We start from the raw sequence: 15,949 nt of genomic DNA, 5'->3' as shown, positions 1-15,949 counted from the left end.
ATGATTGACAGTTAGAAGGACCTCTTATTTTGATGATCCACCTAGAAAAAGCAAATCCTCCCCTATACCTTTAAAGGTTGCTCTGGTCGTTACGCAGCGAGACTCTTGTTGATCTGTTCCTTCCTCCCAGCAGGTACCAGCATCGGCAGCTTGTTCCACATGGCGGACGACCTGGGCCGCGCCATGGAGTCGCTCGTCAGCGCCATGACCGACGAGCGGAGCGTGGAACTGGAGCCGGCCCGACCTTTTTGACCCCCTCCATCCATCTCATCGCATGCTTTTTCTAGTCAAAACTGGATTGAAAACTGTTTACACAGAGAATATAATGTCTATTTTTGTGAAGGATTGCAGTTAAAGCAACAAGTACAAAATAAATACAAAAAAAAAAACTCTTAAGATTTGAGTAGTTTCTTAAAAACAATCTGTTTTATTGTTAAAAGAGGCTGGTTTTTAAACTTCTATGCAATTGTATAAAACTAGAGTCGGGGGGGGGATTTAAAGGAAAAAGATGAGACCTACAGCAACGCGTCTTCAGTGTCCTCGTATATTTGCTATCTCTTTCTAACCGGGGAAACAAGCTGAAGCTTTGTAACCATGAGGGGTTTTCTAAGAGGCTGATTTATTTGCTTGTGTGAGAGAGTGAGTTTCTGTATGTTGTGCCTAAAATGTCATCACTTTTTTTTTTATTAATTAGAGGGATTCTACCGTTTAAAAGTGGTTTTAGATAAATACCTTAAGCAGGATCCTAATTAAACAGCTGTGGATGCATTTAAAATGCACTAGAGGGCGCTGACAAAGGAAAAAAAGTTGACAGATTTTACTATTACGACAATTTGTAAATTGCACAGATTTGTTCCAAGCCCCGCCCCCTGCTGGATGTCACATCATCCAGCTCAATTTGATTGGACGGAGAGCCTCTGAATCAAATTAGGTTCCTGTTTCCTTCAACATTAAAAATAGTCCCCAAGCATAATGCTGCCACCTCCATGTTTTACTATAGGTGACATTTTACTCTCTCCTTTTAAATGAATGTCAGATTAGAGGCTTGTCGCCTACCGGAGGTTTGGACGTCTGCAGAGCTCCTCTCGTCTCCTGGTCGGGTTGATTTGTCAGTTCAGGGCTCAAAAACAGTCTGAAAAGAAAAGTATAGTGAAAATCTTCATTTTTCTCCCCCCTAATATGTTTTATTATTTTCCTCTTATGTTTTAGAAGCAAAGTGCAAAACAGGTTATAAAGAGTTAATTTGTTTTCTCTATTAGATAAAGCAGCAGAATAAATCTGCTTACCCGTCTTCCCCCGTAAAGAAACGGTTCACTTTATTAGCTCGGCCGCATTAGAAAGTTGCTGGGTTTTTATTTCAGGACTCTGAAGAACAGGAGCTCTACCTCCTGATCTCTGGAAATGCAGTAATAATTTCAGCTCCAGTATTAATAATAAATAAACTATTTACACTGATGGGACGTCCTGCTCCATTAACTACTGTCCAACCTCATACCTAATCTGTTTGGTTTATTTTTTTCCTGTGTGAGAGTTGAATGTTTTGGTGTTCTGTTTTCCTCTCCGGTGTGAGGTGCTCTGATATTAATGTGTGACTAAAGGAAAATCTTAATTTAATTAAGACGTATGGATCGCTGTCATGTTCCTGCAGCATGACCCAATGAGTTTTTAAACTTTCCACCCAAACAGAATCAGATCTGTTTGTTCAATTTCGAAGAACATGTCAGTTTTCAGCTAATTTTATTTTATTTTTTTTCCAAATAACATGTCAGTTTCCATCAAATGTATGCCTTACTACTGTATTATAAATGCTTTACTGTATACCAATAAAGCATGCCGTTATGTTGACAGTCTCTCTGCCTTACTTCACATGATGATCCTCCAGACACCTTTAATACCAGAGGAAATGTTTTGGTTTCTGTATTGCATTTAAAGATTTCTGATCAAGCTCATTTTACAAACATTATCTAACTAAATTACTTTTTTAATTGTTAGATCAGAGGTCTATTAGCAGACGCCATCAAATGAGGATCTATAAGGACCTATCCTATTATAATGAAATTATTTTTGTTTGATTTCATGACAATTTTAAAATTTATTTAACGCCATATTTTGACACTCATATTTTTTTTTTTCCTCGATCTGTCTTTATTTCCTGCTTACGGAAGCGGATTAGGGCCACTGAAAAAAAAAAAAAGTTATCTGATTTTTAAATTTCATTTCAGTTTAACATGGGAAAAAAAGTCAGAATTCTGAGAAAAAATACAGAATACTAAACTGAAATAAAATTTAAAAATCAGTTAACTTTTTTTTTCCACTGGCACTAATCCTCTTCCGTACCTGCTCTAATAATTGAATAAAGAGGCGAGAATAAAAAGAGTATAGATAAAAGACAAAAATATTTGACATTGGCTAAGTAGTAGTAGTAGTGAAACATTTTTTATTTTTCTTGTTTGTTTTATATGATTGGGATATTTATTCTATAGAGTATTCATTTATTCAGCCATAGGGGAAACTAAGGAAGCCTGGAACGCTCAAAAATGGTAACGGCAAGTAGTGGTCATTTCTGAGGCCCAATCCAAAACCGACCCCTGAACCAAGGGCGTAGGTTTGATTTGAACTTTGGTAGGGACACTATTGGTCGGGTGTCATTGGTGCTATGCAATATGCATGCCCTTTTTTATGCTCGAAGTGAGCATCTGTACTAATAAGTGGAATTTATTGTTAAAAGAGAAAAGCATCATTTTGCTACATAAATAAAAAAAATTTAAGCACTACACTCACTAGATGCTGTTTATCAATGTTTGAAGTTTCACCAGCTCTGATGAATGTGGAATTAGGACTGTTTTCCACTTTGAAAATGGTTTCATTTGAATGACTAAGAGAGAAGGTAAATACAGTATTTTCTTTTGAAGATGTAGAATTATGCAGAGTTAAACCCCACTCTTATATTTTACCTACTATGCTCTCTCTGTATCAAGCAAAATAATACATTTATTAAAATATTAACTTCACTATAAAAGTTGAACATCTGGGCTGTAGTTACTCTGTGTAGCCCATTTCATGTATTTTATCTAGGGCTGAAAAAATGAATCGTATTTATTGATTATTTCAATAATCATCAACTAATTTAGTAATTGATTCATCATTAAATGGAGTATAGAGACTCTAAAACATACAGTAATATAAATGTAAAATGTGCCTTTCCCCGACAGAGCAACCCACTTAGATCAGTAATTATACCAAAATTGTAAAAATACAATATATATATATATATAATATATATAAGATTAAAAAATGTTTTTGTCTGTCAATATTCTCCACCCAGAACTCCTCATGTGGAAATATTTTAGTTTCACCTGGTTTATTTAGACATCACCTGAAGCACTGAAGGGCCAGCTGCTTCACCTGCAAGCTGCCCTGCATCATTATTACTGGATATCTGTGTTTCCTATAATCATATAATGTATAAGTGCATTTTTAATAGTAAAGGATTAAATGTAACACAACCTTTCATCATCATCCTATATTGCTTACTGTCTGACTGTTTAAATAGCTCCTTATATCTATTTAATTTTTTTTGTGACATCATTTACAAACAAAACACTGAGAATGAGCCTAAGGGCCGGATCTATCAAAGGTTTGCGTGTATTAAAACGTGAGCTATTTCACTGCGCACGCTAAAAAATGTACAAACTGATCTATCAACAGCGTGCTAAAAGGATTTGGTCTTTAAAACGTGCTAAATAGCGCCTCTTATCCATTTAGTACTTTTTCTGCAATGAATATGCAATATGGGGCGTTTACACGAAAAAGTGCGTCTTGTGGGAGGAGAACATGTAAATATATTAATTTAGCACTCGCAAAGTGATTTATCAAACCTAAAAACAATTTTGCTAATGGTATATGACTCTATATTTAACACGTTTCAAAAGAAGGTGCAAATGGTCTGTATGCGTAATTGCGCACACATGGCAGCGGTTATTGTCGCAAGAAGGAGACATCGAAATGAAGCAAGGAGACGCAGAGAACGCAGTTTTTCACTCCATGTGAATATTTTTGGAATGAACGAGGAAACGATCATCAAAACATGTCGTTTATCCAGCATTGCCATTTTGGAGCTGTTGGGGGAACTCAGAATGGATTTGGAGCCAGCCACAAGGAGGACCCACGCAATACCAGATATCACAAAACTCCTTGCAACATTGGATCTCCCAATCTCGTTTTTCAGAAGTGCTGTCCGACGTTCTAAATGCCATGTCGCCCTGACGCCCTAACGGAGAAACCAGACCCCCCCCTGCGCCTGTGGAGCAACGTGCCAATGCTGCAGGGATGCGTACGCGCAGTAATCTCATCCACAGTCCCATTGTGAGCCATTTGGTATGTGCATTTTTCTAAAGGCCAATACAAAACACCATTTTTTTTTTTTTTTTTTTTTTTACTGCAGTGAAGTAGAAATTCAGACACATACCACCTTAGGGAATAAAGGTTGCCAAAGTTTTTTCTCTATATATATATATATTTTTTTTTTTTTTGGAGGGGGTGGGGGTGTCACTGTAAGATTTAAATTTCTTAATGCACTAGTTTGTACAAACTACAAACTACTTTGCCGCAAACCACAAAACGCGCAAAACCATCATTTAAATAGGGCGTCTCCAACAGTTTTGCACCTGCCACCAGTTACGCAATCGCTCTTGTTAAATCACCCGCAAACCATGGATCAGCCCCTCGCGCAAAATTCCAGTTTGCGAGCGCAAATTACTGCACGCAAAATTGGATCTTGATAAATCCGGCCCCAAGTGTATTAAAATATAAAATCACTTTTAACAATTATAAAAGACAATATAACACTATCTTATCTGTAATATAATAATATCCAAAATAAACAGCCAGATTCAAGCATTTTTACCAGACATTAATGTTTGAACTAATTTACTTATAGACTGTGTGGAAATCTATGTAAGATAAAATGTTAATATTCTTCCTCTGTTTGTTCTTGCCTTTATCCTATTTCTAGAAGTATAAATAGTCAATTAAATTACTATTATTATGCGGAACCCTAATTATGCTTTTTAAACGAAAAATAGCAGATGTTTAGACGCCATTTCTTGTTGTTATACTTATAAGAGAACACCTGCTAATAATTATGCCTGAACTTCCTCAAAGAGTCATCAAAAAATGAAAACAGTAATAGCAACTAAATATCGGTAAAAAAGAAACCCTCACATTTTCTGTTTTAGGTGGCTGTGGCTAAGAATCAGAAATGTTGATGGCTTACAGCCTTTATTTGCCCATTTTTCCAGCAGTCTTCAGAACTCCTGGCTGACTCAGAATATTTCGTTTTATAAAAGAAAAAAAAAAGGTTTTTGTTCTTTAGTGAACATGATATTCATTCATTTCTTTCTTTTTTTTTTTTTTTTTATCGGGACTAGTTTTGTAGCCTAATATTAATTGTAGTAACCGCTGCATTCTAGTGTGAATAGATTTTCAATGTTGTGCTCCAAGCACACGCGGACTAGAAAACAGCCAATCAGAGAGAGAGAAGGCGGAACTTAAGGCAGAACAACCAATGAGAGTGGAGTTAAACAGCGCAGCACAGTTCCATGCGCTGCTACATGAAAGGGACAGGAGAGACCAGGCAGAGGAGCTGCGAGAGGAAAAGAAGCCACTGCTGCAACAACTACTGCTGTAAATTATAAACATGTTGCTCACATCCAATTATTGGTCGGGACAATTAGGTCGGTTCAAAATTTTGGTAGGGACATGTCCCTATGGTCCCTATGCAAACCTACGCCCATGCCCTGAACACTAAAGGCCAATTTATATTTCTGACGCACAACCCCTGCATATGGAGGACTGACTCTGCCATATATAAAAATAAATACAGAAATAAATAATGCTCAATAAATAAATAAGCATACAATTAATTGCCACTAAAAATACAATAAACAAAATAAATGTAAGTAGAAATGAAATTATACATTATAATTAAATTATTAAATTATACATTTATACAGTGAGATATAAATGTATATAACTCTTTTAATTAGCTTCTTTATTTATTTGCCTTTGTAATATTTACCTCATTTATTTTTTCATCCTTTATAATCTTCAACTTTATTTTTTAATTACTTGTATTTTTAAGTATTTATTTATGTTATAATACTTTTGTGTTTTATTCTTCCTTTGTATTTTTTTACCCTAGTTATTTATTTCTGTCTGCCCTTTTTACATTTCTGTATGCCTTTCTGCCTCATTATGCAAATGAGGAGGGGGTGTGTCCTAGAGAGTCAACTTCTGCTCATTGGTTGGCTTGGCGGTCCATCTTCTTAACTCACAGAGCTCAGAGTACTAAGTTAAATGTTCTCTTTTCTGTTGCTGTTGTTCAACAAGTTTTAAGGTTATTTGAGGCGAGAAAATTATACTTTTAAGCATCTCCATTTGGCCCACTCACAGATTAAATGCGTAATTTAAAAGAAAATGTTCCAAACTTGAGAGGACCGCGGCAACCAGCGGAGCTCCGACCCTCACAGTAGCCAGGTCTAACGGCAGCCCGTCTGCAGCGGCCCTCTCTTGGGATAGCCGTGTGTGAAGGACCGCTGGCTATGATGGCGATTTTTTGTTGTATTTGGCAAAGTGTGTCCTCGCCAAGAACATACTTGGCAAGGACACGAGTCCCTACTCGCACTCTAATGACTTCAGACTCGACTTCAGACTCTCCTCTTCTGCTGTAGATTCGACCGATGCAATAAAATGCTCACCAACCAATGGGCAGAAGTTGACTCTCTAGGACACACCCCCTCCTCATTTGCATAATGCATACAGAAATGTAAAAAGGGCAGACAGAAATAAATAGTGGCGAAGAAATATCTAGGGTAAATAAAATACAAAGGAAGAATAAAACACAAAAATATTATAACATGCACATGAATAAATACTTAAATATAAGTAATTAAAAAATAAAGTTAAAGATTATAAAGGACAAAAAAATAAATAAGGTAAATATTACAAAGACAAATAAAGAAGCTAATTAAAAGAGTTATATACATTTATGTCTCACTGTATAATTAAATTTTTTTACTTACATTAATTTGTCGATTGTATTTTTGGTGGCAATTAATTGTATGCTTATTTATTCATTGAGCATTTATTTATTTCTGTATTTATTTTTGAATATGGCAGAGTTAGTCCTCCATACCTGCAACCGTCATATCTGACTACGCGTCGGACGGTCACAAACCCGCAACAGAGCTCAAGCGGAAGTGCACAGACGAAAAGCAGCTGTGATTGGTCCTTGGTATGCCTTTTCGGCTGTCTGTGTGGTCGTCCTTCTCGATTTGGTTCAGGGGCGCGCCATTTTTAAAAACTACAATGAAAGGTTAATCGAGGAGGATTGGAAGTACAACCACTTCTACGATGCCTCAGACAAATTATATAAATATATCCTCAACAATGTCTAGCAACTCTAGTTCCATCTGTGTGACCGTGATTTCTTGCAGACGCACCATTGTTAATTTTTGAAGATAAACACTCACGTCGGCGCATCTGCCGAAGTTCTCGCGAGTTCTTGAAAAGGCTCCCCCTATCGCTTTGGTGGGAATCTGCTGTGACTGACGGTGCAGAAGCATACCAGCAAAACTGGTTTGCAACCAGAGACAGGTATGATGGTAGCAGAGGCTATGCGTCAGAAGCATAAATTGGCCTTAAGAATCTAAGAGTCGGGTGTGTAGAAACAAGCACAGGTAGAGACACGGGAAACATCAAGATGCAGATGTCGTCACTGCGGCTGCTGGAAACCTTGCTAACATGGGCGACGTCAACCGATTTTTTTGCCAGAGTTGAGGCTAAAAGCTTCACTTTATCTTCCTTGTTTGAACTGATGAGTTCACTGACCTGGAGAGGCTGCTGATCCTCAGGGGTCACGGCTCTGGTTTTGCAGGTGGGTTCCAGGTCTGTGAAGGACATGAGAGATTGTTCCTTCATTATTGTAATCATCAATAAAGCCAAAGAAATATTAGTAAAATGTTAAAGCAAGACTGAAACCCCCTGGTTTAGCTCCCCCTGAAGGCCACAGGCATCACTGCAATGTGGCGACATGAAGCCAAATTCATACCTCTGGATTAAATCCTACATCAGAGAGACAGAAATGTGTTAGACACCTCTTTGGGTGCTGGCCTGAACGTCCACATCTCCACCATATTGAATTTGGTAGAGAGGAGCAATAGAGATGTTATGCCATGATCATACTTTTTGGACATTGGGAACCACTGATGATGTGGAATCAGCTGTGGAATCTCTGCAATAACCCCCCTTCCAGCCAAGGCCTCCACAGGCAAGTCACAGAGGTCTGCCGCCCCGTGTGAGGACAGACAAAACCACAGAGCACACAGAATTCTCTCTCTTTTGCCTCTTCTGCTCCTGATCTTTTCTGCCCTGCGCTCAAAGCCTCGGCTGGATCTGCAACACAGTGGAGATGCGGGCCCCAGGGGAACCAGATCTCCAGAACCATCAAGGATAAGTCAGAACCTTTCAGAACCAAACTGATGCAAACATTTTGCAACACATTTCTCTTCAGTTTCAGAATTTATAGAGCCAGATTGGATGAGAGAAGGACTGCCTAATAAACGACTGAGACAAAGACCCCTGCTGTGCCCTGACTGCTGAGCTGCAAATGGATGAAACTCAAGCTTTCCAAATGGACATGGAAAAAGGTTTGCAGGTCTGGCATGATTAGGGACAGAACAAACAAGACGTCTTTTGATGATGCGAATCATATCGTGTGTTTACTGCTGCGTAAAGACAACTCTAATTGATGCTAAAGAATGGACTGCATGCTACGCTATGCTACAGGAATGTGTTGAGCTGTTGCTAAAGCTTAGACAAGCTTTATTCACTAAGGGTCTAAACACTGATATAACATTAGTGTTCATGTGTTCCTAGGGATGGGAATCGAAAACTGGTTCCTGTTAAGAACCGGTTCCGTATTTTTCGATTCCATGGCATCGTTTGGCAGCTCGCTGAACGATTCTTTTTTCGATTCCCGCAGCAACAGAGCCTAGCGCGCCGGCTCTGGGGAGCACGACTTACGTCACGTTTTTTACGTACGTTACGCAGCTTACGCAACTTACGCAAGTTACGCAAGTTGGAAGAACTATTCGAGGAGGAAGACAACGAGCTGCGGTCACTTTGTGAATCAAAGCCCCGTCTTTCCTTAGCCCAGAGGGTAGATCAGGAAATCCAGCTCTATAAAAGCTTGCCCTCCATCCCCTGCAGGGATAGCGCCACACTGTGGTGGTGGAACAAGCAAGATGTGCTGCCCTTGCTATCTGGACTGGCTGAAAACTACCTCTGTGTGCAGGCTTCCTCCACCCCATCTGAGAGGGTGTTCTCCACGGCTGGAGACACCTTAAGCCCTGAAAGATCCCGTATCCTTCCAGAAAAAGCAGATATGCTCATCTTTCTGCAAAAGAACTGTTAATTTTCCCTACTACTGTTTTATAATTAGTACTTTTTGTTATTTAAAATAGGTTATAATCCCATCATTTGTTATTAGACATTGTTTGTTATTAAGTTTGTTCTTGTATTCATTTTTCATTTAAACACAGATGTTACTCCAGTTTCACATTTCCTGTGGACATCTTGATCTTGTTGATTTTGTAAGATTGTGCAATAGTTAAGTAAACAAAGTTGATTCTGATAATCAAACTGTTTGTTCTCCTTTTTCCCCCAAATTGGAATCGAAAAAAGAATCGATAAAGAATCGAATCGTTTCATAGAATCGAAAAGGGAATCGGAATCGTGAAAATCTTTTCAATTCCCAACCCTATGTGTTCCTCAGATGCTCGTGACATTTCCATTACCAAGTCTGACCAAGAGTCATTTAGTGGATCCTGATGTCTATTCGCTGCTAGCTATTTCAAAGAGGGTAAAGAATCATTTAACTAAAGGTTATTGGTTCCTGATTGAGCAAATCATTAAATAAAACATTATTTGGCCAAATAATGTTTTATTCACCTCATGGATTTGCATTGTGAATTGGTCTGAAAACCTTCCAATTTCTTTAAAATTAGTGAAAAGCTAATTTGATCACATTCCAAATTATTCCAGATAACTTTGGTTTTCAAACACAAAATCCAACTTAAACCATAATATGGTTTTCAAACATGCTTACCTTCCTCTTTGTACATAGTAGTTTAGTTTAGTTGAGTGTTAAAACTGAAAAATGTTTGACTTGGAGCTAAATGATTTTTGTTAATAAACATATTTTGAACAGAAGTTGTGGTGAATTTGAATCACTCTTTCATTTATTGTTCTAACACACAGTTAGTATGACTGTGTGTCATAAACAATATATAACAATATAAACAATATATAACAGCTGAAATAATATCTGATTAAATAAGATATTTTACCACCCCTACAGGGGAGGGCAATAAACATCTTAAAGTATCAGAAACATAAATTCCCAGCTGGCTGGGAAAATAATTGAACATAAAATCACAACATTTATTTGGCATCCCTGGGTGGGCCCATTGAATGTAACATTTAATTGGTGTCCCAGCTTGGTGGTCATCGAATATAACAGTCATTCTGCACATATATGAGAATAAACTTAGAGCCGTTATTGAAAACCGTGTGAAAGCATCAACATCAGCTCTCACCACTCAATAATGAAATCTTAAAGGGACACTATGCAACATTTTTCAGTTAATTAATGTGTTCCATAACGTTATGGATGATTAAATGAGTCATTTCAGGTTGAACAAAGGTATTCTCGGCCGCCCTGGTGGTCTGTGGGGGAAATACTGCACTTGCAACTGCAGGAGCACCGACCCGCACCCACAGGCTCAGAAGTCTCATGAGAGTCAGTCTTGCTTTACGGCAAGAACTGCTACACGCCCCCAGTTAAAAGCATGCTCGTTGCTAGCACAGTGGCGATCTTTGTGCAGTTACGCTCAGACCCCCACATACCAGGGATGCGCCGACAGTATGGATCCCTTCATCAGCAGCGGTTCACCGCGGCAGCTGGTAGGTGTTTTTCATCTAAATAATCCAAACTGCATATTCTGCCGGCAGATTTCTGCATTTTAAGTTAATTTAGGCGTCAATAAACTGTTTAAGAGGAGTGATCATCAGCGCTGTGTCTCTCTCTCTGCGTTAAACGCACCCGACGCGCTGCTTCAGCTGCTCAGACGTGCTGCGCCTGGTGCTCAAAACGCGCCGCGGGACCTTTTGCTGCGCCTTGACGCGCGTCAACCATTGACTTTGCATGTAAACTCGATGCTTCTGTCGCGCCAGCTACGTCCAGTGTGAACGCAGCGTTAGTCATTCGCTGCTAAGCTCAAAACAACCGCGCCTGGCTTGACGGAGAAACCAGGAGAACAGCTGTGCATATTTACGACAGTGCACTTTTACTTTCGCCCTCTGGAGGGAGCCTCACTGGAAAATCAACACCGGTTGCATAGTGTACCTTTAAAGTCACAACCTAAGAATCTAATACTAAATGTCTTTGCTAATATGAGAGGAAAATATAACCGTTTACATTTGTGGAGCTTCAAAATATAGAAAATTTTAACAGCTAATATCTCCAAAATATCTCTTCAGCTAGTGATAACCAACTTTACTTCAAAGCAAAACTCAGATGATTCAAATCGATCAGATCACTTTGGTCCAACTAAAATTAAAAGATTTAATTTTCAAGTTAATCTTATTGTTCGACCAAAATGTATGCACATCTATACCTAGACGCTGCCATTTTTGGTTTTTATAACCACATCCCAAAAATGAAAACTCCCAAGTTATGCTATTTCAAAGTCACTTCCAGTCCAAAATAGTTTAGATGCCTCGACATCTAACCTAAATACCTTAGTCTATTAGTCTGATAAGACTCCTAAACACTTATTTTATATTGTGTAGAACAAGATTTGTTGCCAGATTTAACGTAAGTTAATCTGTGGTCCTACCCAACCGAAAGGTGGTGGATTCAAACTAAATTGCTTAAAATCCCTTAAAGAAAGGTGAATCACAATCTACATTGCTAGTAAATCCTTAAAGGTTAAGCTTTGCGCCAAACTGCTAATAAATCCTCAGAGACAGGTAAAGCGTGCGCTAAAATAGCAGGTAAGTCCTAAAAAAGGTGTAGCATTTTTAACACTGAAAGAAAAGTGTTTCTTTGACATCACAGGTTTAAAGATAACCCGTGACCCATTTCTACACACATAAAAATAACATATAAAATATGTATATGTAAATATACAAATATAGTGGAAACTGACTGGATTGTGTTCTTTTGAAATTTCTGCATAACTTGTGTTTTTGTGCCATCAGTTGAAAATGAATCCACGCATCCTCAATTCTGGGCACATCATTGACTCCATAGGCATAGAGAAACACAAACAAATTGTTGCAAAGCTTATCCACTTATCTTCAGATAAGTTGAATAACCTAAACAATTTTAACCTCAGTCTATGTGAAGAGAAAATTCAAGAATTAATTAACTTAATTCAAAACCCAAATGGAAACGTTCTAATAACAGATGTACTCTGTGAGCTCACTCTGTTGCATCAGCATAAATGCCAACTCGAAACTGAAAAGTATGAGCAGTTGGAAAGTGAGTATCAGATGATCCTGCACAGGGCTAGTGATGCACATCTTTTATCGTCACGAGCTAACAGTAGAGGCTGGAAAGATCAAAGACCAAGAAGGCTAAATTTTCAAGGCATTTGAACAAAAGGTGACCCCCCTCTCTGAGGACCTATACAATAAACAAAGCAAGCAGACTTTGAATCAGCAGGAGGTCACCGCAGTCAAAAGGAAAACAGTTCCTGAAACAGATACAAAGTCTCTTAATTCTGAGTTAACACAAAATAGATCTGAAGATGTTCGAAGGCGAATCCTAAACAAATGTGTTTTGTTTCGCCTGTTCTAGTTAAAGGGATAGTTCGGTATTTTTGACATGAATCTGTATGGCATCCCCATCACCAGTGTCATGCAATCACACTGACTTACCCCTGGCAGCGTCCTGTGAGCAGAGTTCTCGTCCAGTTTTGGTCAAGCCGAAAGTAGTCCGGCAGGTTTGCTAGAGCCAGCGAAATAAAACGTTTCTCTTCCCAAAACATTATGTGTTCAAAAGAGTGATATTTTTGCGTCCCAAAAACGTTGTAGTGGAAAAAGTCACACGTCGTTATCACTTGGTCCTATTTTCTCTCTGTTCGTATCAGTGCGCGCCGTCATTCAGACAGCTAGGGCCTACTAACCTGACAACAGCCAGATGCATGTCTCCCTCCGCCCAGCTAGGAGCTAGGCGGAGGGAGACATGCATCTGGCTGTTGTTGAGCTCGCTGTCTGAATGACGGCGCGCACTGATACGAACGGAGAGAAAATAGGACCAAGTGATAACGACGTGTGACTTTTTCCACTACAACGTTTTTGGGACGCAAAAATATCACTCTTTTGAACACATAATGTTTTGGGAAGAGAAACGTTTTATTTCGCTGGCTCTAGCAAACCTGCCGGACTACTTTCGGCTTGACCAAAACTGGACGAGAACTCTGCTCACAGGACGCTGCCAGGGGTAAGTCAGTGTGATTGCATGACACTGGTGATGGGGATGCCATACAGATTCGTGTCAAAAATACCGAACTATCCCTTTAAACAGTTCAACTGAAACATCATTAGTAGGGCTGGGTACCGAACTTCGGTTCTTTTGTGGTACCGACCGAAATGCTTCGGTTCTACAGGGTATCGAAACATGCCTCGTCTTTCGGTACCAAGTTTCGGTGATTGGCTGTAACACTTAACGTGATTGCGTCATCCAGGAAAAATACATAGGTGGTCACGCCTACAGCCAGGGTTTATGTGTATCTGTTGTGAACTGGTTGCAGCATCGTGGAACCCCTTTAAAATGCCCCCCAGGTCAAAAGTGCAGCTTCACTTTATTAAGACTGATGCCAATAGTGCGCAATGCAATACATCATGCACGGAAACAATTTAAGAGCAGAAAGAAGAACAACACAGATACAAGAATTAAGTAAAACTCACTCTAGTGAGCTTTATATTCCTCTTCTACTGGTTTGGCTTCTGGATAGACAAGTCCGAGTAGCGCCATCTTACTGCGGAGCTGAGTCTGACATGGTTTTTAGATGTACAGTGTGAGCAGGTAGGTGTTGGGAAGAGGCTTTGCAGCATTCGATGCAGGACCAGCAGATTCTGCAACAGATTTAACCCCACTGCCATAAGACTGTTGAAACTAATCAAATCACAAATCGAGACTCTGCATCACACTTAAAGATAATATGTGCACTAAATAGAACTCAACTCAAATGTCTTCTACTGCTTTTTTTTACCATATCTATTTTTGCACTGCTCAAACCTTCCACATCAGTGCCTTTTGCACCATGTCTCTCCCACACTGTTTATATTTTGATCACTGCTGCACGTTATAAATGGAAATGTTCATTTTACTGCTAAGCTAAGCTTTACTGCTAAGCTGCTGCTCATTCACTGTCGGAAAGCTACATGCATCAACATTTTATTTTGTGTACACTCTGTAAACGAAATGACAAAGTTTGTCTAAGTCTACCTGCTCTAAAGTTACACTGTGTTTCATCAGGGATCCTAGCTCTACAGAAAATCCAACTCATCATTTTTCACTCACTGAAACTAGGGAAGATGCTGACTACTCACAGTAACTCCACACGCCTAAATACCTGGTGTAATGGCCCACATGTCCATCAAGTTGGTCTAAAAAAACTCCAGGAGTCAATTTTTTTGTGAAACTGTAACAAAGTCCAATAAATACCCAAATTACAATTTAGACAGTATATTGGAAAATGTGAGAAATTAGCTCATTATCTGTATAGCTACTCTGACAAATGTAAATCTAACCAAATAGCAAACAGCAGCAAAATATAGAAGGGTAACATCTTGTTTGCAAACTTCACATTTTAGCCTTCTAAACATACATATTAATGTGAAAACACACAACAGCTTAACTTGATAAAGAAAAAAAATATGAATCCTGGGTAAACCAAGGATAGCGAGGATACATCGGACCCGTCCTTCAAATCAGGCTAAAAGAAGGACGCATTTTAAGGCCGCATAACGAGGAGTCTTGGAATCCGACCAGACCTCTGCGCCGCGCTATGACATAAATGGCCTTCAAATCTGGCCTTCTAAGGATGCATCCCAGGTTTTCCAACAGAGCAAACACCTGGTAAAATCTCCTTTAGGGCTGCAACAACGAATCGCTAAAATCGATAAAAATCGACTTTTAAAAGCGTTGGCAACGAATTTAATCATCGATTAGTTGTGTCGCGAATTTAATCATCGATTAGTTGTGTCCGCCGCTGCCGTCATCCGGGGGAAGAAAAAAAAGTATGGCGGAGCGAGTCAGCGCCGCAGTTGCACTGTTGCCAACTCAGCGACTTTTCAGACCCCTCCAGCGACTATTTTTCAAAAAAGCGACTAGTGACAAATCTGGCAACTTTTTACGGTGTCACTGGCGGCTTTTGCCTGCCGCGGGGCGCCTCCCCCATCCCAACCCCTTTCTCCCTCTCCCACAGGAATCCCTCTCAGCGCTGCAGTCAGAGCTGCAGGATTTTAGTGAGGAGTTTACCGTCAGCGTCCAGACTGCAAATGAAGCGCGCGTGCGCCGGGATTGACGGCGCAAATTGATCACAATAATTAAAATAGCCTGCGCTTTGTAAAGTGAAAAAAGTCGTAACATGCAACTTTTGTAAAAACAAATGAACATGGCGCGGAAGCACCACTGTTATGACGCAGCACCTGAAAAGAAAACACGGAGCCTTCAATGGCAGTGAAGAGAGCTGATCAGCAGGATGAGTAACCATGTTTGTTTCGTTTTAAAGTGGGGAAACGTAACGTTACTTTCTCAGATAGCTCATCTGATGCTTTCCTTACCGTGTTAGTAGGTTACAGACAGTGATAAGGT

General features: G+C 39.4%; 1 protein-coding gene across 16 annotated transcripts in view; it reads left to right on the top strand.

Moving 5' to 3' along the window:
* Nucleotides 1-1,850, top strand: part of dmd (dystrophin) — a 400,034-nt gene extending 398,184 nt beyond the window's left edge. For 12 of the 16 annotated variants that reach the window (XM_038282138.1, XM_038282143.1, XM_038282134.1 and 9 more), the window contains one exon: nucleotides 131-1,850. In XM_038282138.1, coding sequence (XP_038138066.1) covers nucleotides 131-252 — 122 coding nt within the window. In that variant the 3' untranslated portion in view covers nucleotides 253-1,850. The remainder of the gene's footprint in view (nucleotides 1-130) is intronic. The other 4 variants (XM_038282133.1, XM_038282141.1, XM_038282140.1 and 1 more) reach the window with 2 other exon arrangements.
* Nucleotides 1,851-15,949: the final 14,099 nt, after the last annotated feature.

This window comes from Cyprinodon tularosa, unplaced genomic scaffold, assembly GCF_016077235.1.
Source record: "Cyprinodon tularosa strain WSP-4 unplaced genomic scaffold, ASM1607723v1 ctg18, whole genome shotgun sequence".
Lineage (NCBI taxonomy): Eukaryota > Metazoa > Chordata > Actinopteri > Cyprinodontiformes > Cyprinodontidae > Cyprinodon > Cyprinodon tularosa.
This window is presented reverse-complemented; position numbering and strand designations above follow the sequence as displayed.